Genomic DNA, 27648 nt, shown 5'->3' on the forward strand with positions numbered 1-27648 from the left:
CCTTAGTGCCTAGGCAGAGTCATATTCAAGGAGCTAAAGTCCCCAGATTTTCTCTCTCGCGCAATCCCTTACTCGCGCCTGCACACAAACGTCTGGCGATCCCTCAAGTGAACGTCTCATCGTGTTGTGTGCCTTAGTCCCCTAGACATGACGGCATTGCGGAGTGCGGTCGAGTTTGTGTACGCTTCGCCGCCGCTGGCTGCCCGCGTGGTGAGGCAGTGGGCACGGACGCCCCATTTGGTGATCGCTGTTTCTGAAAGGGCAAGATTCTGACTAGGCCTAAGTATCGGGTCGGTTTTTTTTCGTCGCGATAATAGAGTGGATTTTTTACAAGTGCTGCGCCAGTAGGGGACATGTAACCGGCCAACGGAGGCCTCAGGAGAGCACCTGAGGTTATAATAAAGGAGGCAGCGCAGGATCTCCAGAGGACCCAAGGGTTAGCGTGGGGATCAAATCTGGAAGCAGGGCGGCCTGTGGGTTGGGGCCGCGGAGGCCGAAGTGGGCAACGGGGTGTTCGCATTAAAAATTGGCTCTCTACTCCAACCCACGTACCAACCCGGGTTATAGATTTGGTGTCCCCGTTGCCACTGTGGTGGCGACGGGGACACCACGGGGTCCTGGAGGCGCCGTTATTAATGCGAAATAATGACACGTTGTTAGAAGTAGTAAAAAAATGCGATTCCATTAGTATAATTACGCCCAGCTGCCAACTTGTGACCTTAAGTTCAGCTCTAATGCGCCCCGCGACTTCTGCACCGCCAATCAGAATTTTGCCTGTGAAGATACGTCTGACAGTCTTTCTCGCCCCTGCGGTGCTGGTGCTGAGTGAGTAATCGTCACCGGCGGCCTTTCAGCCACTTGCGTTCAACCACGGTTACTAAGGCATATTAGGCCTTGTAGATTTTCATTATATGCGGCCCGGGCTCTACTACGGTCACTGCTGCTTCCATAGAAACATCTGTGATATTAATAACAAGGTAGATGCTGTAAGGCGCGACAAAGCTATGATCTGCCGCGACTGACTTAGCACGAGCACCGCAGATGCCAGGCAGTCTGCCCGACACAGCGGTCGCCAAATTTGGCGCCAGTGCCCGTTGCTTCGCCTATTTTACCGCGCCGGTAGCCAGCGTCCGAGCGTAAAGAAACTCGACCCCCCCCCCCCCCCCTACAACACGCGCACGCCTACAACACGCGCTTGAAAACCTCCTCCGTTGTGCCTAGGCAGAGTCATATATTCGAGGAACAAACGCCTCCAGATTTTCTCTCTCGCGCTCACTCTTACTCGTGCCTGTGCACGAACGGCTGGCGAACCCTCAAATGAACGTCTCGAGCTACGTGGTACCGACCAGATATTGTTCTGCACCAGCTTTACCGACCGATAGTAGCCACGTCCTACTTGCACCTGTTGAAGCCTTATCAATAGCTCATTACGAAGCGAAGTCTCCCAAGGTGTCTAGCCACGAGCGGCCAGGAGTGAGCGCGCACTGGCAAGCGAGCGTGCGATCTCACCTTCAGCATCGCGTAGTTCGAGGCTAGTCGAGGGTTCAAAACTAGTCGATATTAGTGAAACCCGAAAGCTACGATACTGAAAAGCATAATGTCCATAGTTTAATTCCTATGCAGGCGGCTGCGTCTGAGCGTGAGCGGACAACAGTCGCCTTCTTCCGGAAGTACATAGTTCTTATCGAAATTCTAAAGCAGATTTTCGTTTACTGTTTATTAAACTGCGTCAGTAAACACACGCAGTCAGAGAAGGAAGAAGCGCACTGATCCACAAACCCTTCGTGATTGATGTCAGCTATAGGTTAATACCAGCGGCACGTGGGAATCAACTATATCACGAACTAGTTTACTCAGAAAAGAGTGAGGAGCAGGCTTTTGTTGCAAAAGAAAAGCTTTTAAGAGAACGGTAACTTCGCACTCCGCTTGCGAGATCCGACGGCTGCAAAACTTGGCTGTGATTTTTGCAGCGACATATGCTATCCGCGGGCTGTATTTTTTCACCAAGCGGGAAGGCTCCTTTAGATAACTATCTGCATGGGCGCATGTACGCATAAATGAGTATGCCGACCTATGGTGCGCTGTCAAGCCTTAGAGCCGTACCTCAGCCGCAGCGAAAACATTGACCTAAGTTTCGGTGAGGAAGCGATCGTGGTAAATTAGGAGGAGAAGGGGGGGGGGGGGGCGGGTGAGGTATTGCTTTCAACCCTGCGGTGGAGTTTATTGCAGTTCCATTTTTATTGCTATAAAACTTATGCACTCCGTCACCTCTTACATTAACGCAAGATACTTTCGCCTTTTCAAAATGGAGATGGTTCAAAGGTAAGTGGTCCTAAGAAAGATGGTCTATTGGTAGAATTTTTTATATCTATGAGCGCAATAAGAAATAATTATTTTTTTTCGAATGGTCTTGCCTGAACTTCAACTCCGAGATGCTGTCGCATTCGTTACTTCACCAATCCTCCATGATTACCTTCTTTTCTGTCGGAATGAAGAAGACTTCTGGGCTTCTGTGTGAAGCAACGACATAGCCATATTGTCAACGCTAGTTTATAGGAGCTCTGGCATTCATAGGCTTATTGAAGGCACCTTTGTGCTCTCTGAGGACGTCTGGCTTCTGCTAGCGCCTTTGATTCCGTCGTGCTGTCCGTGCACATCTGCCCCCTCTCTATATCACTTCTTTCTATTCCCCTTCTTTCTTCCCCCAACGTAAGGTAGCCAACCGGACTCTGGATTGGTTAATATTGCTGCCTTCTTTTGTAAACATCTCCCTTTCTTGCAGGGCAGCGATTAATAGACTTAGCTGGGGTGGTTGGTATCTGGCTTGATGGAACATTGTTATAACGGCGCGTTTTGAGGACAGGACACAGAAATAATGCGGCAGTCCTGTGTGCACTTTTTTCTGTGTCCTGTCCTCAAAACGCGCCTGTATAACCATGTTCCATCTTGCAGGGCAACTGTGGTGACCCTATGACGAAAAGCTTTTGAACACTTCCCAACTTTGCGAACGTAGATACGACTGCGCCTGGAAACCAACCTCTGTGCCAGTTTTATTTTCCTGGCATTCCGCGATATCCCCTCTTACTGCCAGCAGCACAATTCCGAGTAAAGAGGAAGAGGGTATAACGAATGGAACTTTGAAGGAGCGATGGTGTGTACATTTGCATCGGCGTTGTACTCGCCGATCGCCTGACTGCCCCTTTCCGGAAGTAACAGAAACGTATCGTTCAAAAAAGGAAGTAACAGCGCTTTGCGGATCTCACCCCTCTCTCGAGCAGGATGTGCGCGTCAAACGCGGTGTCCTCGGACACCCTGTCGGCCATGTGGGGCGGCGGAAAGCGCGACGAGCACCGGTCGACGCGCGCCGGGTACCGGTACTTGACCTGTTCGAGCGGAGGCCACTCGGCGCGCTCTTCGGCGATGCCGCTGCAGAAGGAGCGCATCTTGCGCCGGAACTCGTTCACCTCGGGACACTGCAGGGCCTCGAAGCTGTTGACGCCTGTGGAGGAGAGGGGAGGGAGGGGGGGGGGGGGAAGACGTCGGCCTGAGGTATAGTAGTCGTTGAACCTGCTGCTCTGTTCAGAAAGAAAGGGAAGAGGTTGAAAATAAGGGTACGACAAGAAATGATAACTCGGATATATAGGATGCGACTATGTGTACGTTGGTGACCGAAGCGCCCTCTCGCAGCGCTGAATCTAACTATGCGCAGGATGAAACCCTGAAGACAGGAGCTTGAAGAACTGTGAGCTTACCCGCGCGACTTCATAGAAAGAAGTGGTCTTGGGAGGACGAAGTGCAAGGTCGTGTAATACGTAGAACAGATAGCCAGTCGTCCATTAGCATGATGGAATAGATACAGAGGTAGCAGAAATGTACTCGCGTGGCAGTGATCACGTCATAGGATTCACCGTTTCAACCGGTATGACGAAGGAAACGGAAGTTCTGTGAAAGACATCTCTCTACTTCACATAACTTAATAGAGTTCGATGATCATGGTGACGACGATTTCTGTGCGCACGAAAAGCTGAAGAAATCACGGCAATGCGGGTTTCGCACCTCTCACTCGGTAGCCTCTTGTCATTTCATAACGAAATTTTCAGTGTACACTTCCCAGCTTTCCCTTCACTATAACGCGATAGGAATAAGTATCTTGCAGAGCGGGAGCCTCAAGCTGTTTGTCTTGTTGCAATGCTTGATCGTACTTTTTTATTATTGCCAGAGCGATTAAACAAAAACTGCGGTGAAGAGTGGCACGCTATTATGAAAATATACGGTGTTTCACCGAACACTATCAAATATACTTGAAAATACGCTCTTCGATGAAAAAAGAAAGCCTCTTCAGAAGGGAACTGCTATCTGCGGCGGACGCCAGGAGGTATCAAGGGCGACATAATTAGTGAGCATTTTAATTAAACTTCACGATTTAACTGCGTAATTAGCGAAATTTGGTGGTTATTGTCAACCGTGAGTTTATATCCCCGGAGACGACGATGGCATATCAGTTTCTAAAACAAAGAAAAAGTCGTTGTCTAAAGCCCTGCAGCGTGAGAAAGCCTAACTTTTCTTTTTCGCTCAAAAACGAAACTCGGCGCTTGAGGAGCGCCGGAAGTCTTGAGCAAACGCAACGTCCGCTGGTGATGTGTTGCAATGACTGTGGCGGCCAATTCTAAATGTACGTGCTATTTTCCCTAGCTAGGAAGCTTCGACGCTCAGCATAGGGAGCAGCAGCGTTATCTATTGCTTACTTACTCGGCGGAAGGCAGAGGCCGGTCATCGCCAACTACGCAGCTGTCGATCTTAAGATGCTGTTGGGTGCTGGCCTGGCGCTCTGCCAGTGCAGTTCCCTCCGGAAGCAGTCCTTTAATTTCCATTCACATTATGCTAGCTTCATTAAAAGAATAAAACCACGTTTTTGTAACAGTGCAGAGTTTTTTTTTTTTTTTTTTTTAGCCGTGCCGGTATCGTGACATGCAACTATCAGGAGTTATTTTTACGTTGTATGGGCTTGACAGCTAAAATAGACGAGGAATAGGTAGCTGAAAACTTCTTGGCATTGTAGCGCGACGTTGTTTCGTACCAGCTGCCGTCCCATTTTTTGCAAGTGCTGGCCTAGCATTAGGAAATCTTGACTTCGTACTATGCTTAGCAGTTTTGAGTCATGTAACAAACATCGATGAAGAAAAATGGTTTATTTGAATCTTTCATTTGGTAGTAGGCCTATTCAGCCACTCCACGAGAGTAATATGATTTCGGAGACAACACAGAATGTTTACGTGATGAGCTCAAATTGCTTTCCGTCCATTGCGATGCACGACGAAGGCGCTCTTTCGTGGAGTTCATACTAGATAAAAGCATCTGTCTGGAAATTTTGTCCAGAGATATTTTCACACGTTGCTTCATATCCTCGAGGTTGGCTGGTTCCGTCTTGAAAACCTCATTTTTAACATATTCTCAGGCAAAGAAGTCCAAGGGTGACAAATCGGGTGACCAAGGCGGCCAGGCTGTGTTTCCACCACGCCCAATCCAATGGCTGGGAAAGGACTCGTCAATTGATTTACGAGCCGGTGAAGAAAAATGCGGCGGGGCTCCGTTATGCTGGAACCACATTTTTTTCAGCGCAGCCAGTGGTAACTCGGAGATGACGCCCTTTAAAACGCGCTCTATGTAAGTTCCAGTAAGGTTCCGTCGATGAAGTAAGGACGAATAATACGGCCATTATAAATGCCACACCATACGTTCGCTGACCACCTTACTTGGTACTTATGCTTACGAAACCAGTGGGGATTCTGATCACACCAATCATGTGCGTTGTGCAAATTGACATTCGAATCCCTACAAAATTGGGCCTCCTCGGTCATAAGCACTCTGCTGAGAAATTCCGGATCTTCGTCGCATTGAATAAGGCACCAGTTGCAAAAATCGAGCCATTTTCGAAAGTCGCTTGGTCTCTGCTCTTGGTGAAAACACACATGATATGCTCGGTAGCTGTGTCTTGAAAGTAACCTCCAAACTGAAGCTGGGCTCATTCTATATGCGCTGGCAATTTCCCTGACACTTTATTCTGGCCTGACAGCGACGTATGCCAGCACATCGGTGTAAAAATCATCGCTGGCACTGGCTGGTCGCTTCCTTTTTTCTGTGCATGGAATGATCGAGTGGTCCTAAACTGATAAAATATCGATATAAATGTGGGGCGAGCTGGCACACGACAGCCAGGATGTTGGGCAGCATAAGCATCGATGCCAGCTCCGCGTCCTTTGGCGCGCTCACTTGAGCCAGCACAATCCCCACTTTCTCGGCAACGGAGTACTGGAGTTGAGCTGGCGTGGCCATTTGCACAATATAAACGCTGCGGCGTTGAAACCTTGATCCTAAAATGGACGAGGTCACACCAGTGATAATACAATTGCCATGTCGCAAGCGTACCCCGATAACAAGCACTTTAAAGGGAAACGTCAACGCGCTTGTAAAACTGGCGCTACAAGCCACAAAAACTAACAGCATGCAGTCATTGCCGCGAAAGTCCTCCTTCCTCCGCAAACGAACCTTTCCTTTGTCTCATGCGCTTCCTAACACGCAGCGATTATAAACGAGCAGCACATGAACCTAACGAATAAATGAACGGATGGTGACGCCTCACATCTAGCTCGCCAGGTAGGCACCTCAGAAGTGGTCGAAACAAAGAAAAAAAGAAGGAAACCTGCCGGCAACGCCTACCAGGGCTTCCAAAACGGGTGACCGTGTCGCGGGCGATGGCTAGCCTCTTTCTTGCGCCTACCAACGATAGAAATGATAGCGCCAACCGTGGTCTAAGCTGAGCGTTGAGGCTCCCTAGCTAGCCTGGGGAATCACCATAGACATTTCGAATTAGGCGCCGCAGTCACCGAAACACTTCATCAGCTGACGTTGCGTTTGCACTAGATTTTCGGTGCACCATATTCGCCGCGTTTCGGTTTCATCCGTGAAAAAATACTTCATTTTCGCGGACTGCAGGGCTTAACAGAGTGACTTTTTCTTTGCTTTAAAAACTGATGCGTCGTCGTCGTCTCCGTGGCGATAAACTCGCTATTGGCAATAACCGCCAAAGTCGGTACCTAAAAAGATCGTTAGACAATTTTAGTTAATTACGTAATTCACGTGTTTCTCATAATTTCCGACGTCCGCCGATCCTGGAAGCTTGCTCCTTAAGAGAATTCCTATTTTTCTCGAAACATCTACCTTTAGGATTTTTTTAAAGTGTTCGCTGAAACACTCTGTATATCGAGCGCTGGTGCTGTATTGGAAGACCTGGACGGCACACCGCAATTTCAGTTTATAGATTTTCAAGCTGAACAACCTGCTACTCAGAACATCATGCGAAAGCGCCTCATGTCAGCGTTTCATAATAGAGAGATTTAGAATAGGGGCCCCAAATGCTCGGGGTTCCGAAGTAACAGCGTGAAAGCCACTGCGCATGCGCGAGACACAAACTGCGTTTGAGTATTGCGACGGGCACCCTTTTTCACTGAATTAGCGGGAGCCCCGAATCCTGCCCCAAAAGTTTTTGTGTCAACAAACATGGCGGCACCAATCAAAGCAACGGCTCTAGCCTAGCACCAAACTAGACTCGATTCGTGGTAACGCGTGAATTTCGCAAGCTACGAGAAGTTACTGCGGTTATCGCTTTCTCTCAACTAGCGTGTGTTTTTAAGATTTATTCATTAGATGGCACTGATTCTGGATTCGATTGTCGATTTCATTGCTAGTAGACCTAACACGGGCAAGTAAAGTTACTTGCTTAAAACTAAGCGCGACTGCTTATCTGCTGCTGATGGCCTCTAAATTGTAATTAAACGCGGAAACACGAATATCAGAATTACTCTTCTCATAAAATGGTGTATTTTATTTAATTATTTATAATCTATTTCATTTGACGCCGTAGTGGCGTTGCAAGCGCAAGACGCTACTCGCAAACGCAAAACCCTATTCTAAAACGCTTTACTCCTGCGTGCTCCAACGCTAACACCCACGAAACCCTTTGGGGCCCCTATTTTAAAACTCTCTATTCATTATGTTCACCTGCCGTCGGCGGCTGCGTTGTGTCTAAGTATCAACAAAATAAAAGCGCAACACTGTTGCAGCCGCATTATTGAAATCAGCGGACTAAAGCATTTAAATTAAGGGTGGAACAATATTTCACATTTCCAATGCGAATCGAACATTGCGCACTCAATATTCGTTTTTGTATTAGAAAATGAGCTATTTGGTATTTTCTAACACTAAAAACAAACCAAATATTTCACAGTAACCGAGCGTTAAAGTCTTCCTACTGTTCTCGGCCTGCTCAACAAAATATAGTAAATAATCAGAAGTTAAACAACGACAAAACTTTTCGGAAACTTGTAGACACAAGATGGGTAATGGCAGGTTTGTTTGCGGCGGAAGCCTGCATATGCGCTTCTAAATTTTGGTGGCGGTCTGTCATTTCGCGTGCGTGGCAGTCTCGTCTTGCAGCTGTTCTATGTTTTACGCCCCTAACGACATTGATGTAAAGCGAAGCCTTCTTTGCCTCTCTTGCTGACCGTGCCTGCCGCCTGCTGCTGCTGTTCTTGCGTTTTCGTCGAATAGCTCACATTAGTCGATGATGTTGATGATGATTTACTGGCATCCATTTGGAACGGGGCGGCGAAAAATATTCACCTAGCCTGCTTGGTTCAATCAGCTATGCTTTACTCGTTTTTCATTTTAGGACATCCGGCTCTCGCATGCAGCGCCATCTAGGAGCGATAGCTCACACTACTTCGCCTGCAGCAGGGGAAGGTGGAGAGGGGAAGCCAGCCTGCGCGTGCGGGCCTTTGGAGGAGAGGGTGATGGGGCCGCGAGGCGGACAGCCGCGAGGAGACGGGAGCGAGGGCACCGGAGGAGATTGCCTCACGTTTAGCATGCGATGTGCCGCCTGGCAACCGCGTCAACGGTAACATCTGCGCCTCTAAGGGGATGTCGCGATCCGCAAACAAATGGCACAGAAAACCAGCTTGCCTCTTTAAACCCCTATAACGCTGGTTGCGTTCAAATGTGCATTGCACTCTTCGATGACATGAATAAAGCATTCGGTTTCAGTTTCCACTCGCACTGATCAAATAGAAACGCGTTTGTGCATTCCTTATGCATTTATGGAAAACTTAGTAGTATATAAATTCAAACAGCGCATGCAAGATCAGCTGCATTTTTTTCTTGCAGCGGGCCCTTTTACACGTGTATATAATACACAAGTCCTTCCGCACCTTTCTTTTTCCCTTTTACACTTGTGTACCTTTTTCGGCAACCATAACGTGTTCCTTTTTTGAGATATATTCACACAACAGCCGCTGTACATGCGGTGCTCCAATAATGCACGCAGTTCTTGTACATGTACCATTTTTACTCGTTATAATAGGTAACGGGAAACTAAAAAGCACACGATCACACAGTGGTTAGCCTGCACATTGCCGCAGGCACATGAGTTGTAATCCGAAAGGTGAATGCTGAGGAATGAGGAAGTGGTCTGACTAAAATCCCTGGATATGCTTGCTTTCTTTTCTGAGTATATCGACCTCTTTTTCTTTCCCCACGCCGCCTTCTTCTCGCAGCCAGAATTGCCCGCCATGTTCTTCCTCACTAGCATGCGTAGAACGGCGGAATACACAACTTCAAGTCGTCCATGGCCGTGTTTACGTCACAATAGATAACGCAGAGCAAAATAAGAAAGTTTGCATCCGGCCGTACGGCTTCACTTTCAAGTATCTCTATCCGCAACACGTTGTTAGTGGGACTGTCCCAATAGTCAGCAACGTCGGACTAAGTTAGGAAGAACACGGCGGACGGAAGCAGCTTCCAGCGGGAATTCCAGCGCCGATGAATAGGATGCGTAGCCGACGTTTCAAAGGTTTTCGAAACTTGTCTTGAAAAAAAAGGAAGCAATAAAAAGGAAGATTTCATGAGGAACACGGCCGCCGCAACGGAAAGGACTCGCCAACACAGCAATCCCACATCTAACATCAAACTGCTGAAACAGCTGTCAAAATACAAACATCAAATTGACAGAGAAGGATGAAGACTGTATGCGCTATCGTGGCGATGCGCACCTGTTGAAACACTTCAAATCCTCACAAACATTCATTTATTTGGCCTTTTGCGCTACACGTTCGTTCCCAGCACTTTCGCGTGAGCGGGCGGCAAGTTAGAGTGACTTTGGTGCTCCCGAAACTGCCTCTTGTGATTCTTACATCTCAGGTTTTATCGAGAAAAGAGCGGAGCTTTCATTACGTCTGAAAGTGGTGCACAATGCTTAGGCATGAGTTGTTTGTAGCGATACGATTGCAGACATCAGCGCCATCTTCTGTCAGTATTAGAGTGATTACAGCACCAGTTATGTTAATAATGTCATGGCTGATTAGCCCTGTCTTCACTCTCATCTTACGCGTGATAGATATTAATTTTATTCTACCATGCGTTGAGACATGAACGAAGTAGAAGGAGACGAACCGCTCTCGTGTATCGGACTAAGCGCAACAGCAATAACCCATGAAGTCGGGTTACGGTTAATGCTTAATAAACCTCTTTTTCTATGTATCAGGAAGCTTGATTTCCTACAAGTGGTGCCGCTGTGATGCTGCTATACGAAAATACGCTAACGATTGGTGTAGCCGAGAAGGTCGCTGACGATAACACAGAAGACACAGTGTATTACACGCATTATATGTCACGCCACGCCGTAATCCGCGAGGAGCATACATCAAGAGTATGGGCTGTCTTCGACGCTTCCTCCCATGGAAAAGGAGAACTCTCGCTCAATGACAGCCTGTACTCCAGACCAAACCTTAATGTTGATCTCATAGGGCGGCTACTTCGCTTCAGAAAACATCGGATTGCTTTATCAGCAGACGGAGAAAAAGCATTTGTGCAAATAAGCATCACCAGCACAGACCGAGACGCTTTGCGCTGTCTGGGGTTGGAGAAAGGACATTCGTCCCTTTCTTTTGGCAGCGCCCATCCGTCATCATCTTGAGCAAACGTCGTCTGTTAACCCCGAAACTACAAAAAGGTTGTGGCGTTCAATGTATGTTGACATTTTAACCGGAGCGGACTCCGTCGATCATGCGTCCAAACGGCGTTCAGAAGCCACACAGATATTAGCAAGTGCCCCTGTGAAGCTACACAAGTGGGCTTTAAGTGAGCCCCGCGTTCTTGATACACAATCGACGCAACCTCCGGAATTACCTCTCGGGAAAAGTGACTGGTGTACCCAAAGTCCTGTGATGAGTATCGCATCCTGACACCGACGTACTGTGGCTTAGTCCGGGAGACGCTTTAGAGTTTGTTCAACAAAGAACTGATGCAAAGCGGTTCATGCCATAGACGACCTCTCGCCTATACGACGCTCTCGGCATGCTGACCCCGTGCACAATAAGTATGAAGATTTGTTTTCAAAAGCTTTGGAAGAAAGGCGTTGACTGGGAAAAACAGCTGTCACTGGATGCTAGATGAATTGGTGCGATGAATGTCCACTACTTCATGATATTTAAATTCCCCGGTTCTACCGACAGGGCCTACATGGAATTGGTGAGAAATACGCACTGCATTTTTTCGCTCCCGCCTGTAAGTCAGCCTACGGCGCCAGTTGCTTTATTTGCACAGCAGAAAATACGAACGACAAATGCTCAACAATAATATTGTACAAGTCCACGGTGGTTCCATTGAAGGAGACAAGCCTTCCAAGACTCGAACTTCTAGCCTGTCTTATCTCAGCACGAGTGTACGATTGCGTGCGCCAAGAGCTAGCCACAACATACAACACACAACACAGCATTAGCGCAGTTTTCGAATGACTAAATGATTGCACTGCACTGGATTACCGGACATCCTAACGGATGAAAAGACTTCATTCGCCATGGGGTAGAGGAGATTTAGAGCAAAATGAGCATCACATTGTCGAGGTATTACCGTGGAAAGCAGAATCCTGCTGATATTATGACAAGAGGAGTTTCGGCTCGTGAATTAACAAAAAACTAACTCTGGTGGACAAGGCCCCATTGGCTTACTTGTGAAGAGAATGAATGGTCACCTGCCATACACCTAAATCTACCGATGTTCCACGGAGTGTCACGGAGGAACGTATTCATTGGGCAGCATCCTTGGAAATGGTCATACAAATGGAACCACCAATTACGGCGATTCAGACATACAGCTCTTTTGCGCGACTACACCGTGTTACAGCCTGGATAGTGCGATTTGCCTAGAAGCTGAAGCAGGGAGGTGTGTCCCGGGCAGCCTTGAATGTAAAGACATACAACCTGGCGAACTATACTGATGAAAAAGGTTCAAGTCTCAGCCTTCTCGCAAGAAACTGACCGCGTTCCTGAAGGAGCGCAACAAATGAAGGATTCTAGACTTCGGTACATGACCTACTTCCTCAACAATGGAGTTCTTCGAGTCACATGACGCCTACAATTAGGCAAGAAATCTTATCAAAAACATCCGATCGTCTTACCAAAGGCCCACAACTACTGCGAGTTCCTCGTCGTCCAGCACCTTCAATAACTTCTTCATGCAGGAGTTGGGGAATACATTTCTACAAATAAAGATTTTGGATATTACGAGAACGGCAGTTATTCAACGTCATCACAGGGTGCATCGTACGCCAATGCAACAACATCAGGCCTCTCTCCGATTTAGCCGTACCGTTACCACCTGAAAGATTGACCATTTGAGAACCCTTTCAAGTAACAGGACTAGATTTTGCCGGTCCCCTTAAGGTCAAATATCTAGATGACTACGCCGAACTATGTTCACGTTGAGCCGTTATTAGATCAATTCACCTCGAACTAGTCAAAGACATGACCACCACAAGCTTTCACAACGCTTTCCGACTCTAGATCGTGGCAGAGAGTTCCTTCCGTTACATATTCAGACAACGCCTCAACATTCAGGAATAGCAAGGGAGAGCTTCTGTGATTGTGGCAATCATAAAGAAACGAAGTCTGTAACTACATTGCTAACCATCATATAAAACAGAAATTTATCGCCGATTATGCACCGTGGTGGGGCGGTTTTTACAGGATACTTATGAGGTCCGTCAAGCTGACATTGAACAAGTGCATTGGAAAGGGATCTATACGAAGAAACAACTAGAAACAACCTTAACTGAAGTAGATGGGGTGTTCAATTCACGGCCGATCACATATGTTTATAGCGACTGTCGAGATCTGGACCGTCTCTCCCAGCCTCACTTTTTCATAGGAAGGGGAATATCTGTACTTCTCGACCTAACCCTCGGCGAAATCACAGTCGATAGTCGCCATATACTACACATATGGGAAGAAGAGGAAAAAAAGCGAATTTTCTGGTCGCGTTCATCCAAAGAATATCTTTAGGAGTTGAGAACAATAGCCCACCCCACGTCAGCGACCTGGTTCGACAGAATTAAGAAAGGCGACCTCGTCCTTCTACAAGAGTTCAGCAAGCCCCTGTAACTATGAAACATTGCTCGAACAGAGGAGCTCCATAGAGGAAGGGACGGCAAGGCAAGATCCTGTACCTTGAGGCTATCTAGTGCATCTACCATTAAACGGACCGTTCAGCACCTATACCCACTGGAATCAAAATTTTAGTGAATTCTGCACGCAGGGCAGTTTGTTGGAACAAGAACGACGAAGAAGAAAACGAGCCGCCCTCGTGCTTCATACCACGCACCACAGCACCTACCCATGGAGTCGGGCTACGATTTATGCCTAATAAAACCCTTTTTCTATGCATCACGAGGCTTCATTTCTTACACAATGTGAGGCTTGGCCCAGCATTTTTTCTAAAAAAACTGCAATGCGTTGTCATTGTGACAATGCTTGTTGAGTGCCTACAACGCGAAACTGCGCGGCGAAGATTAAAAGGTCTTTTGATATTGTTAGATCGTTGACTGTTCACTCTGAAAAAATTAATGCTTCGGCTATGTCCAAGTATTTCGTGCTTGTAGCCACTATCCAATTTTATTTTATATATATATGGGTTGAGTTGAGTTGAGTTGTAGGCTACTGGTGGGATTAGCCTTGCAGTTGCCGCCGGCAATTTCTCCACCGTAGCGACGCTTAAAATAAATAAATCACAATCAGACACAGACCTCACAATTACAAATGGTCACTCCTCAGTTCACCATGTGGAGGCCAAATCCGTGTCCTGTAGGTAATTTAAAAGAAGGCGAGAGACCTCCTTCCTACACAACCGGTTCCCGCACGGAAAAACAATGTCCTGAAGAGAACTGTCAAGAACTCCTGTCTGCTTGAGGGACCCTAATAACACCCTCCTTTCCGCGTTATACACAGTACAGCACATTAGGTAATGTTCTATGTCACCACACACACCACACGTTGAACATAATGGTGATAACGCCAGGCCAGTCTTATACATCCACGCAGGGGTACGAGCAGAGCCCATGCGAATGCGGAGCAGAAAGGTGGCGTGGTTTCTTTTGAGACCCTTGATCACACATAGCTTGTGAGGTGAGCTCCACAAAAAACTGAAGTGGCGCAACACCGCTTCTCTGAAGAGTCTGTTGTCCTCTTGAGGCACTCTTCTCAATGGATTCCCGGACAGCGCTCTATGGGCGAGGCTGTCCGCCATCTCGTTGCCTATGATACCTATGTGCGAGGGCACCCATTGGAAACGTATGAAGAAGCCTTTGATATGCAGATTGTGCACCGAGCGTAGGGAGCTAAGACATAAGGCATCAATAGGGAACCCTTGCTCTAACCTTTGAAGTACAGATTTTGAATCTGTAAGAATGACAACAGGTTGAGGCGTACAAAACCGTAGTTTCTTCAGAGCTGCCTCAATGGCAACGCTTACGGTCGTTGTGGAGGACACGACTGCAGTGAAGCGAACAGACCAATCATACTTCAAAGAGGGAATCTGAAAAGCAGCTGCACTAGATCCTTTGACTTTGTCCACAGAGCCATCAGTAAAGATTTGAAGATGACGTGCATATTCAGTCTCGAGATGTTCCAGTACCAGCGAACGCGTTGCCGCCAGAGGAGTACTCCGCTTAACGCGTACGTTAGGAATTGTCAACGAACAATCGAGGCTCGCGAATGACCAAGGTGGTTTCAACCTCTTAGTTCGACCTCTAGTGTCAAAACCCAGGTAACCAAGAGTATTTAGTGCCAAGTACGCTCGGGACTCAGATCTCTCTCGAAGGCGCTGTAGAAGGGCTCGCCCGGCTGCCGTCTGTTTGAGGCGGCCAATTTGCATCAATAACCTTTGTGAAGCGACTAGGCTAAGAGGTCTCGATAGAGATTCATAAAGTACTGCATTGTTAGGAGCAGTCTGCGGAACGCCAAGAGCCCTTCTTAGGCTCTTTCTGTGCAGAACCTCAAGTCGTTCCAGCTGTGATATCGAGGGGGAAATTAAAGGCAGCTGATACATTATTCGACTCGTCACTAGTGCATCGTGCAATCTGATCATTGAAGAAGGGTGATTTCCCCATTGCTCACTTGCAACTCTACGGATCACATTGAGACGCGAAGATATCGATGTCAAAACCGAGTCCACAGCTCGTCGCCACTGTAGGCGGTAGTCAATAATGACGCCCAAAAAAGCGCTTGTGTTTCAATTGTCGAAGGCAAGATTGATCAAGGTCTATCTTCAGCCGCGCATACCTTCTTCCTCTACCTGAAAACATGATGAAGCCAGATTTTTCCACCGAGAGAGTCAACCCAACACCTTGAAGGTAATTTTGAACTGAAAGTAATGCCTGTCGAGCTATCAGAGCTAAACGCTTGTGTTGATATCCGGTTAACCAAAGACAAATGTCGTCCGCGTATATCGACATATGGACATGACTGCAATGTTTTTGCACTTCAGCGGGAAGACCAGCCATTACAACAATAAACAGCGTCGGCGAAAGAACACTTCCCTGAGGTACACCTCGCGATACCGCCCTTTCGGTGCTTATGTTACTTCCTAACCGCACTTGAATTTTACGATCACTGATAAGTGAGTGAATGAATCGCAGAAGATAGCCCTGTACGCCCATGGCCTGCAAACTATTTAGTATTGAGCTCTGAAGGACGCTATCATAAGCCTTTGATACGTCGAGGAAAATAACTAGTGTTGAAAGGCCGAAAGCTCTATGATGTTCAATATGGCTTATCAAGTCCAAGGCGCTATCTTGCGCGCTTAAACCTGTTCGGAATCCAGTCATGCATGTTGGCAGAGCCCTTCTATCTTCGAGCCACCAAGATAAACGCTTACTTACCAGCTTCTCCATGAGCTTATCCACGCACGACGTCAGTGATACAGGACGATACGAGGCTAAGTCTGTCATTTCTCTGCCGGGCTTCAGCACTGGGACAACACAAGCCACCATCCATGAAGGTGGAACGTCGCCAGTCTCCCACACTCGATTGAGATAGCTTAAGAGCATCTTCCGGTGTTCCAGAGGTAGGTTCTGCATCATCTGATTGGTGATGCCGTCAGGACCAGGTGCACATCCACGCCGCAGGCTGCTGAGTGCTGTCTGTAGCTCTCGAAGTGTAAACGGGGCGTCCATCACAGGCGTAGATGTTGCAGGCAGAGCGCAGGGATGAACTCCTGAACTTGCACTTACAAATGCATCTGCAAATTCCTCTGCCAAGCACACGAGAGGTTTCTGCTTGCGCAGTGCAAGCGCTTCGAAAGGTTTACTAGGACGATAATCACCAGCGAGACTGCCAATGACTCGCCAAATTCTCGTCATCGGTGAGAAAACCGTCAAGCTAGCGCAGAAGTACGCCCACTGCGACCTACAAAGCTTGTTCGTATGACCTCGAATGGCAGACTTAAGCCTATTGAAGGTCGTCTTCAAGGATCTGTCGTCCTTCTTCCGCATCAGTTGTCGCTCCGCCCTTCTGCGTGCTGCGCAAAGGTTCCTGAGTTTTAAATCCGAAGTCGGAAAATGATTAGGCAACTTGACCGCTGTGGTAGCAGCCATCTTACCAGAAATCATTTTGTCTATCACATCACCAAAAACACATGCATGTTGCTCCCTGTATTTGTCCCAATTAACAACATGGCTAATTTTAGAGCCGCGCATACCCGCCGTGGTTGCTCAGTGGCTATGGTGTTGGGCTGCTGAGCACAAAGTCGCGAGATCGAATCCCGGCCACGGCGGCCGCATTTCGATGGGGGCGAAATGCGAAAAACACCCGTGTACTTAGATTTAGGTGCACGTTAAAGATCCCCAGGTGGTCGAAATTTTCGGAGTCTTCCACTACGGCGTGCCTCATAATCAGGAAGTGGTTTTGGCACGTTAAACCCCATAATTAAATTTTTTTAGAGCCGCACATATGGAAGTCGGCAGTAAACACTAAAATTGGATAGTGATCACTTCCCATGCGGTCAGGTGCAGTTGACCACTTCACGCGGACGTTAGTTGAATGCAAGGTTAGGTCTATGGTTAGCTGTGGCTGAGGCTGGAGGCCGGAAGAAAGTGGGACTTCCGTCATTGGCCACGCACAGGTCCAAACTGTCGATAACTTCTACAAGTTTGCGTTCGCGGGAATCTGTGTTCCTGTCACCCCAGGCAGAATGATGGGCGTTGAAGTCCCCGCCGATAATTCGGGGCGCTGGGCAACGGTCACAAAGCTGCTGAAGAAACAAGTCCATTGCTACCTTCTTCCGCGGAGACACGTATACGGATGCAACAGAAAGAGTTCGGAAGCCAAGCCGTATCCTGACAGCCGCTTCCTCAATACTCTCGGTGCAAAGATCGGTGACGTTCAAAGCCACATGAAGAATCTCTCTTCGTATGTAAAGGGCGGCACTTTCCCCGGGAAACGACTTTATGCAGCTATTCTTATGGGCGACATATCCAGTGAAAGATCTCCCGCTTGGTAGGCCAGCCTCCGAGAAGGCCAATACTGGAGCACACGTATCTTGCAGAAATAATTTAAGTTCTGCTAATCGACTTATAATCCCTACGCAGTTCCATTGCATAATAAACGGCACTTTTCGGTGATATTTAGTTGCACGTGGTTGAAGAAGACAAGCCATATTATAAGGTAAAGGTCGCTTCGAAGGTGGTAATCATGGACTCAAAGGAAAGAACGAGCTGTAGAAAGTTCTTCAGGGTGCCAGTCTGCATCGCTTTAACATATGAACGCAGGACTTCAAACAAAACTCGCAGAAGGTCGGACAGGTCTTGATTTTTTAGCTCCTTATTTTGCTGTACGCACTGCCTCACAACATCAACAAAAGTTGCGGACTGAAACCCACTCTTGGCCACTGCAGCTGGTTTCTTCATCTCTTTTGAGGCGAGGGAATGTCCTCCATGTTGTCGAGTCTGGCTGTGATCTGGTCGCTGAGAATCATGGGCACTTTTTGCTGCAGCATATCGAACAACCGACTCACCCACAGAGGACTTTGCCGTCTTGCTAGACTCAGGTCGCTCACTGACGTTGCGTGTTACCACGCTCGGAACTTCCGACTCTAACGCAGGGAACTCAACTTCCGAATCTAAGGCCGGGAACTCGTCACTCCCAGGTATCCGCTTCTCAGTAGGTTGTGGTTTGGGACCACTAATGAAGGACAATCGGCGGTGTAAGGCGCTTACACGGAAGGGGCAGCCGCTGAAGCTCGCTGGATGGTCACCACCACAATTGCCGCAAGCAAAATCTGCCTTGCAGGCTTTGTAATCGTTGGCGCCACCGCATCGTTCGCAACGTTGATCTTTGATGCAAATTTTTGCCACATGCCCAAAGCGTTGGAACCTGAAGCATCGGGGAGGAGGTTCAACGAACTCTTTGACTGCATGCTTGGTAAAACCGAGGTCAATTTTTTCGGGGCGCTCGGTGTTGGGAGCAAACGTTATCACAACAGAGTTAGTAGGTTTCGCTGCCCAGTCTTTTTCTTGAGTCTTCACCCGGCGCATCAGACGTTTCACGTGCAGAACACCTTGCGGTTTCAAGTAGTCAAGAAGGTCGCTTTCCGAATACCACACTGGTACTCCCCTAATAACACATGTGTTAGTCATGTAGGAGTGGGGCAGCCGGGCTTTAACTCTTATGTCACCAATCTGAGAGCACCGCAGAAGAATGTCATCTTGCTCTTCCGTTGCGATATCTAAATAAAGAGCACCTTGCGTTGTGAAGCGGCTGCGAATCGGGGCAGATTCCAGCAGTAGTTTAATGGTTTCGAAGAGCCTGGTAGGGTTCCGCTCCCTCAAATCAACACCTTTCTCTGTTGGCAAAACTACCACTGGGATTCCGACCGTTCTTTGCTTCCAATGACTCACCACCTTGAAGCCGTCGCTGTCCACTTCCGCCATATCAGCCACTTCCTCGTCAGGGTCGACGATAGTTGTGTCGTCCCCACTGAGCGATGTTGACGCACTGGACTGCTTATCGTCCCTGATGTCTGGCAGCTCCACACCTTGCGAGGCCATGGCCGCCTCTGCCACGCTGGCTGCCTTCGGATGGCGCTGTCCCTTTAGAGATGCCGGCGCCGGAGCAGCCGTACCCTTCCCATAGGGACAGTACCGCCTTAAAGATGCGGCCGTCTTCCAAGGATATAAATAACTCATGAATAGCAAAACCTATGCAAGAATTACAAAGCTGAGGTGACAACAGATCGAACAGCGTCGTCTTCCTGTAGATGTAGATACAGAGCCTCGACCTATATATATGATGTTATGTGTCTTGTATTGCAGACACGTGTCGCTACGACACCCATCCGCGAATCCCAACTAATGTGCGTGCTTTCAGAGATTTTGAGCGCACTTTGACTTATTCGCGGAAGTGTGCGAGTCTCTTAATGACGTTTAACTCCCTTATGTGCCTTACTTCACCTGTGGACGGAACTGCGCAAGTCTTCGTGCTGTTCGACTGTTTCCATTGTTCACTTGCCATGTGAACTTTAGGAGTAGCCGGCGCCAGTAAAGGCATCAACCTCTCATTTTATTCAGCCTATTTTATGGCCACTGCGGGACGGAGGTCTTTCCAGCGATCTTCAGTGCCCCCTGTCTAGCGCTGCCTGCGAATTTCCTCATTTCATTTCGCCGCCTAATTTTCTTAGTTCTCGACTACACTGCCCTTCCTGTGGCAACAATTCTTAACTTTAACTCTTAACTCATGAACCGACCACCGGTTATCTGCCCTATGCATCACATGGTCTGCCTAGGTTATCATCAACTAGAATACCGGCCACCCCCATTGGCTCTGATTCACACCGCTTTCATCTTGATTCTTAATGTTACGACTAAAATAATTCGTTCTATCGCTAGTTGCGCAGGCCTTAATGCGTTTCAAGCTTTTGTGTTAGCCTTCAAGTTTCTGCCGCCTATGTTAGTAGCGGTAAAGTGCAGTCATTGTAGACTTTTCCTTTCAAGGATAGCAGCAAGCTCAAGATTTAGTAATGTCTGTCGCATGCGCTCCAACTCATTTATGCTTCTGTAACTTTCTTGTGATTAGGGTCTTCTGTGAGTAATTCACCAAGGTAAACGTACTCCTGTACCGATCCTAGAGGCTGACTGCCCATTGCGAATTCTTTGTTTCTTGACAGACTATTCAATAATAACTTTTTCTTCTGCATATAATTTCCAATCCTGCTGTTAAGCTTTTTTGGTTCAAGCCCTCAATCATTGGTTGGAATTCGTCCACATTGCTGCTGAATAGAATACTGTCATCTACAAACCAACAGTTCTTGAGACATTCGTGCTTCACCCTCATTCCTAATTCTTCTCAGTTCCAAGTTTGAATACTTCTTCTAAACATGCAATGCAGGCATGGTGTCTCCTTACTTGACGCCCTCCTTGATTGTTTTTTTTTTTTTCATTTATTATGGAGAAGTATAAAGGTAGCTGCGGAGTCCTTGGAGACATTTGCCAAGGTGTTCACCTATGCTTCCTGTAACCCTTCCTTACGCAACGCCTTCACGACTGCTGTTGCCTCACCTGCATCAAATACCTTTTCACGAGCTATAAAAACCATGATTACATAACTTCTAATGCACGAGCTCATCAGCTCTCTAGTGTCTAGCAAAGTGGTGGCTACCAGACACAAATCAAAAGAGCGCACACCTTTCCCGATGAGCAGTCCAATCTGTGTGTTGACAGCTCGGTCGGCCTTGTCGGCGCGCCGGTCGACGAGCCTGAGAAGCGCCTGGAAGGGCCGCACGTCGCACAGCCGCCGCTCTTCGTCGGCGAACTCCTCGCGCTCCGAGGTCCGCTCGCTGACGCACGTGAACACGTATGCATTGCGGTCGCGCAGCACTCGGAACAGGGGCAGCTGCTGCGCCTCGCGCCATGTCGACTGCGTCAGTGCGCCGAAAGGGGAGGCACGGCACAAGTTACCCTATACGTGGGTGACTCTTGAGACAGCCCTTCGCAAGCTCTGAAAAAGTTGTACATTTCTCCGAAATAAAGCTCACTTCGCGACATTGGCAATGAACAAAGAAAGAGTGCGCTCCTTTGCATGACTGACGTTTTCTTTTCTAAATATGCGAAAAGAATGACGCCACAAATGAACACCGAAGCGTAATCTGAGAAAATAACAGAGGTAAAGTTTGCCTCCAACCGATCCCAAAGTTGTAACGTTGGTCCTGCTGCTACTGCTCATCGCCTTGTTCAGGTGCGTTTTTCTTCTTCATAGTGATTGTGATTAGGGGGCAAAATAACTTTTGCCGGCTGATAAGAAACACCGCACAGGGATCACATGGACTATAGACGCAGGTTCTAAAGGACTTGTGGAGGCCGTAGCTCGTGCATTCTTGACACAATTAAATGTTCGCAACAAAGAAACGCAGCACAAAAGAAATTGACGTTGACACGGTACAAGCGCTTGCAGCGTTTCCCCTGTACGCCTCTTTTTTTTGGTACTGTGTTTGTTTTTTGCGCTCAATAATAATGTCCAATATGCGCAGGTGACACAAATGATTTGATTTCTGTTATTCTGTAGCTATAGCTAATAAAATTTACGATACATAAGTTTACTGGATTTCTGATATATGTTAAAGCTAAAGTTTCTCACAGCCTACTAATTACAGGATAGATTACTGTATTGCTTTTATGAAGGGTTCGAAGCGCAGTAATACTTCACCGCAAACTGTAGTCACTTCATATCTGTCGATGTCCATTTCATCCTATGCATCATTCACTAATTAGTTGAGCTTTCACCAATCAACACTTCAAAAAATTCTGTGCCATTCCACTCTGTGAAGGTGGATGACCAGCGACGCTGTTTAGAGCACAAAACATAGGTGACCCAGTATACTAAATAAAGGTGCAAAAATATTTATTGTCATAATCTGTGGTCATCTTGGTAATATACGTATGCGCACACATTCGCGGATCACCTCTGTTATTAAATGTGTCCGTCACTTAAGACAACGAATGGCTGCACCCTACAAGGAAGTCACCCCACCTCATTAGAAATAAATGTCTCTCTCTCTCTCTCTACGCTGGGATGGTGAACGGCAACGGAGCCAGCTGTGGAAGACAACGCTCGAGCCATTGCTCATGATGATAGTTTTTTGCACTACGGAGCCAGTTGTGGAAGAAGACGACAACGACGAACGCGCGAGAAGTGGCACTAGCGCGTTTGTACGGCAGGCGCCGAGTATTTTTTAAGAGTCCTTTTCAAAAAAGTTGTAGAAAACTTTTTCTTTTTTAAAGAACGTCTTTTCTTACCCTTGTGACTGGAACCTCTTTGGGCCCCACGTGCGACAAGGGTACTTCAATTGGGCGTTACAGGTCCCCCAGCTCACAGAAGTATGGGCAAATGATCTTCTACCCCTCCCGCGCTATCACCAGGATCGGCCAATTACATGTGTTTTTGACAACACCTGGAACTCATTTTTTTCCATATCTTATCTGTAGTCAGATTCGCTACAAAAGTTGCTCGAAGTTCTCTGCAGCAAGGCCACAATTATTCAAAATCTGAGCTTCGAATGTAAAAACTCTTGGTTATTCAACTATTTCTTTATTCAAGCGCTTGTGAAATAAACCAGTCACTCGCCGTGCCTCTGCGGTATTAATGGTGTATTCTGGGTTATTGTCAAGCACCAGCAGCACGGTAGCAGTACCGTGCCACAATACTGCCGATACAGAGCAACTTTCAGGTCTTGGCGTGATTATTATAGGTCACGTATTGCTGCTTTCTACAAGGAGACGTCTGTGCCGCAGTCTGAGTAAATGAAAATAGCATATATATCAACGTTTGTGCATTACGCGTTGTTTTGGCAAAGCATGAAGGCTTCATTTGCCATGATAGGCCTTCGAATTACGATTTGTCAATACACCCTTCACGTGTCAAGCGAAATTGGGAGCTAGTATGTTGTACGGTCCTTTCTCGAAAACACCAAAGTTAACAAGCTTCTTGTGAAACTCTATGAAAGGTTCTTGGGCACACAGTGCCTTCGTACGTTTGCACAGTAAACTGCTTCTAAGGCAAGAGTCTTACATGCGTTTCGTAATGGTGCATGTGCTTTATTAGCATCACCACAATACAGAGCTGTATTGTGGGGAGAATATTTAGCATGGGAATAAACAAAATACACCGGCAAACGGATGCCTCAGCAGAGCACTCGTAATAATGATAAAGCAGTCCGTCCAGTACATCTAGGGCAATCAAGAGGCAGCAGGAAGATCAAAGCTGCAGCAAGGATGACGCCATGTTTGGGATCGAAGAGGTCGGAGCGTGCCAAGGGGTTCTACATACATGATTGCGGACAACCGCTTTATAGAACCCCAGAACCTGTCCTGGTTTCAGCTTAAGTATCCCCATTGCCCCTTTGGCCATTTTGTATCCTTGAGGCGCCACCAACGTTCACTAAATATTGACACGTTGTTTATTCTTAATACTTGTGGGAAATTCTTATTTCTCTTCACCGCATTACACTGTGTATGATTAATTGTATTCCGGTTACGGTATTCTGAAGCACATTTGTCCTTAGTCGTTTTTACACGAAGTTTTTTGTTGTAGACTGCATGCTACATCTATGGACGCTATGCATAAATCTGCTCTCCTAGACCTCTTCTAGACTCTTTAACCCCAAGGCCTCCAGAGGCTTGACCGCCAGTCCCAATTAGACCACATTGGCCGCTTTCGATGTAGATTTCAAGCTACTGAAACTGGTCACTGCGGTACCTCCTTAACTTGCTCGAGCGTGGACTCCTTGTGAACTTGGAGCAGGAGTATGAGACCGTTGGGCAGGAGCACGGTGACCTCGACGAGGGAGTCCAGTGGCCCCGAGATCCAGGGGTCCTCCAGCAGGAGGCCACTGCCCGGAGGAATCATGGTGCCGGCTATGCCTCATGCCGCACCACGAGGGCCGGCACCGACAGGGCAGTTCTTGGATCGCACGGCGAGAGACAGTATCGTCCTGCTACCGGATCACAAATATAAAAAAGAGCTGCGTTAACTTCGACCGAAGAAAATGACCACAAAACTGCACGCTTTCCATTCGAGGAAAATACATTCCCCCAGAAGGATCGAGAATAAACTACAATCGCGAAGCTTCTGTTAAGTGGCATGCTTGAACACTCATGGGCTGTTTCGACTCCTTTCCAGTGTGACATCTGCTCCTGGTGTCGAGAGTTGTCTCCACAACTCAAAGGGTATGAAAACTGAGCGTGAGCTTCTCAGGCGATGAGCGCACGTTAATTGAAAAGAGCAGTTTCGCGTGAGTGTTGCAAAAGAATGAAGCTTTCATTTCTTTGATCAGGATTTCTTCGTAGTCGCGGTACCATCATTTATGTTAATCTCGGTAGTCATACTGAGGCGACGCCGCTATGTCTAACAAAATGTATTCAAATCGCGTTGTCATCAACACGAGCCAATTTATGTCCAAATAAAGTCAGTGATCATAAATGATCCATGTCTTTTGTCAGCCCTTTATGTCTTATTTCTGCAAATTTTCTAATCTCAGGACTGTGAATAATCCTCTACCACACTGGGCTTTGTTTCCGTGAGTTAGCAGCAATTGTGATACCCAAACAGGCCACCGGTTATCAGCCCAACTTTGCATTTCCTTCTTAATGTGCACAGGTATCTAATAGATGTGCAGTGGCTCTCTGATATTTACTACTCTTTTCCTATCTTCTAGCGGTCCTACTATCCCTTTTATCTTAGTTATTATTTTGTGGGTATTTCTACTCATGTTTCACTGTCATTCTCTACGTTTCGGCGAATGGCACTAGGTGAAGTGTAACTAGTGGAACGGCATTGTCAGGCTACTCATAAGATGTCATGACTAAGGAGCGCTTGGCATATTCCCTCAAGACAATTTTGCTCCTTTGAAGATTTCTTTCTCACCTTTCAAGTACTCTTTTTTTACCTCCCCTCGATTTAAATATACTCCATCGTATTGTTCCAACGCAAGGAAACTACTAGCACACGGACGAGCACACGGGCTCATTCCTACGCTCCTCCTGAGCCTCGTACCACCATCTGTGTCTTTGTCCTAATTATTTTCTTACGCAATTGCAATAAGATTAAACTTCGCCAACAACCAATTTCAAGCATTTAAGACACTTCTTTACTGCTTCGAGGCTGACTACCAGACACGAACTACCATAGACTGTTCATTGCCAGGCTGCAGCCCATTACTGTTCTTTTAATGCGATTAGCATTACTTCACACACTTTGCCGAGGATATCTACCAATCTGTAGCGTACTACTACGTGCCGCAATCGTCCGGTCACGAAAGACGACGACGACACGCCAAGAATGCTGACGGTGTGCGAGCAGTGAAATCGGCAAAATCAGGCTTTCGCCTGACTGGGCGGGATTGGCTAAAATACAAATTGTGAACTCCAGGCACCAGCGTCTGTCCAGTTTTTCTTCTCCCACAAATTGGTCGCCCGGACTTCGCGTCATTGCTCTCCGCTGCGGTTGCCTCAGCCACTTCGCAGGACCTACCCCCGCAATGAGCTCGAGCCCTGCTGCCTTCGCAGTCCATCTTCTATCCAGTGAGTTATGGCGTCGGATTTTCCCGATGAAGTACTGCCGTCAGCGCCACTACCTCGCGCTCCCGAGGTCACCGCTCTCAAGCACCCGAAGTTCTGGTCGTCAGACTCGCAACTGTGCCTCATTAACATCGAATCCTTGCTCAATCGTCACCGCCTCTGTTCGCAGTTCACCATGTTTGAACATGTTGTTTGAGCGCTTCCATCTACTACTGCTGCAACTGCTCGCGATGTTCTACGCTCCTTGCCCGTAGACCGCCCCTATGACCACACTAAGGCGACGTTCATCCAGCGCACCATTGAAACGGAGCAGGATTGATTACAGCAGCTCCTTACATTGCAGCAACTCGGCGACCGCAAACCTACCGGCTTATTACGTCGTATGCCAGCCTTGGCTGGAGACCTGGCTCCTTCAAATGACAGCGCACTTCGCTGGGAACATTTCGTGCCATTCCTTCCACCGCAGGTGCGCATGATCCTGAGCGCGTCTTCATTCTCGACGCTGGAATCTCTCGCCCAGTTGTCCGACAAAATTATGAATAGCGGTTTTCCCTCCGTGGCCACAGTTCATCGGCCTTCTCATCCTCCGTCCCACGGTACAGCAGCTGGCGACAGCTTTGCGCATCTCCTCGAAGCTAACGGGGAGCTTACACGGCAAGTAGCGCACCTGAAAGCTGAGGTTTCTGCCATTCGAACACGCCGGCCGCGTTCTTCGTCACGACCTCGCTGCCCCAGCCCCGGTCACTCTGAACGCCGTTCTCGTCCTCCATTTAGGCTTTGCTGTTACCACCGTCGCTATGGCTCTCGAGCAAACCAGTGCCGCCAGCCCTGTCCCTACGCGGAAAACGGTTCGGCCGAGCACTGACGGCGCCCACTGTTCCCTGCCCCACATCCAGTCGCCTTTTCCACGTCACCGTCTTCGTCACCAAAGTCCGCTATCTCGTTGACACTGGCGCCGAGATTCGCGTCCTTCCTACTACGTTGGCTGACCACCGCCACACTCCTGACTCACGTCCTCTCACCGTAGCCAATGGATCTACCATCAAGGACATACGGACAAAAATCGGTGACTCTTGACATTGGCCTCAGACATACCTTGCGCTGGATCTGTGTCATCGCGGCCGTGCGCCACCCCACAACCCACAACCACCCCACTATAAGCTCGTCGTCGACGTGCGGCACAGCCACATATTGGACTCCGATCTGAGCTTAACCGTCCCAGGAGTTTCCTGTCGCGCTCCACCGCTTTGCCTTTTCTAGGCGCACATGGCCATTCCCGACGCTTGGTCAGCAGCTCTTGCTGAGTTTCCGGACATCTTCTGACCCCCCTCCTTTCAGTTCTCGGTCGCTCACAGAGTGACACACCGCATCGTCACGACAGGACCTCGCGTGTTTCCTCGGGAACGTCGCCTCGTGCCGGATCGTCTACCTGTCGCCAAAGAGGCCCTTGAACACATGGTTGACCTTGGCTTCATTCGCCCTTCCTCCAGTCCTTGGGCCTCGCTTTCCATATGGTGCTCAAGAAGACCAGTAACTGGCGCCCCTGCGCCGATTACCGTGCTCTCAACAAGGCGACTAACCTGGACCGGTACGCAATACCTCACATGCAGAACTTTACGTCGGCTCTGCACGACGGTACCATTCTAAGTCAGGTCGACTTGGGGAAAGCCTACAACAAGATTCCTGCGGAACACTCAGAT

The 27648-nt window shown here is 48.0% G+C and overlaps 1 protein-coding gene across 1 annotated transcript in view; it reads right to left on the reverse strand.

Annotated features, from left to right (window-relative positions):
• Pi3K92E (phosphatidylinositol 3-kinase 92E) overlaps positions 1 to 27648 on the reverse strand; it is a 171011-nt gene that overhangs the window by 121102 nt on the left and 22261 nt on the right. The window contains exons 2-4 of the mRNA XM_050172442.3: positions 24129 to 24366; positions 21062 to 21293; positions 3264 to 3499 (exon numbers count right to left, since the gene is read on the reverse strand). Coding sequence (XP_050028399.2) covers positions 3264 to 3499; positions 21062 to 21293; positions 24129 to 24278 — 618 coding nt within the window. The 5' untranslated portion in view covers positions 24279 to 24366. The remainder of the gene's footprint in view (positions 1 to 3263; positions 3500 to 21061; positions 21294 to 24128; positions 24367 to 27648) is intronic.

The sequence above is a fragment of the Dermacentor andersoni genome, chromosome 3, assembly GCF_023375885.2.
Source record: "Dermacentor andersoni chromosome 3, qqDerAnde1_hic_scaffold, whole genome shotgun sequence".
In the NCBI taxonomy this organism is placed as follows: Eukaryota; Metazoa; Arthropoda; class Arachnida; order Ixodida; family Ixodidae; genus Dermacentor; species Dermacentor andersoni.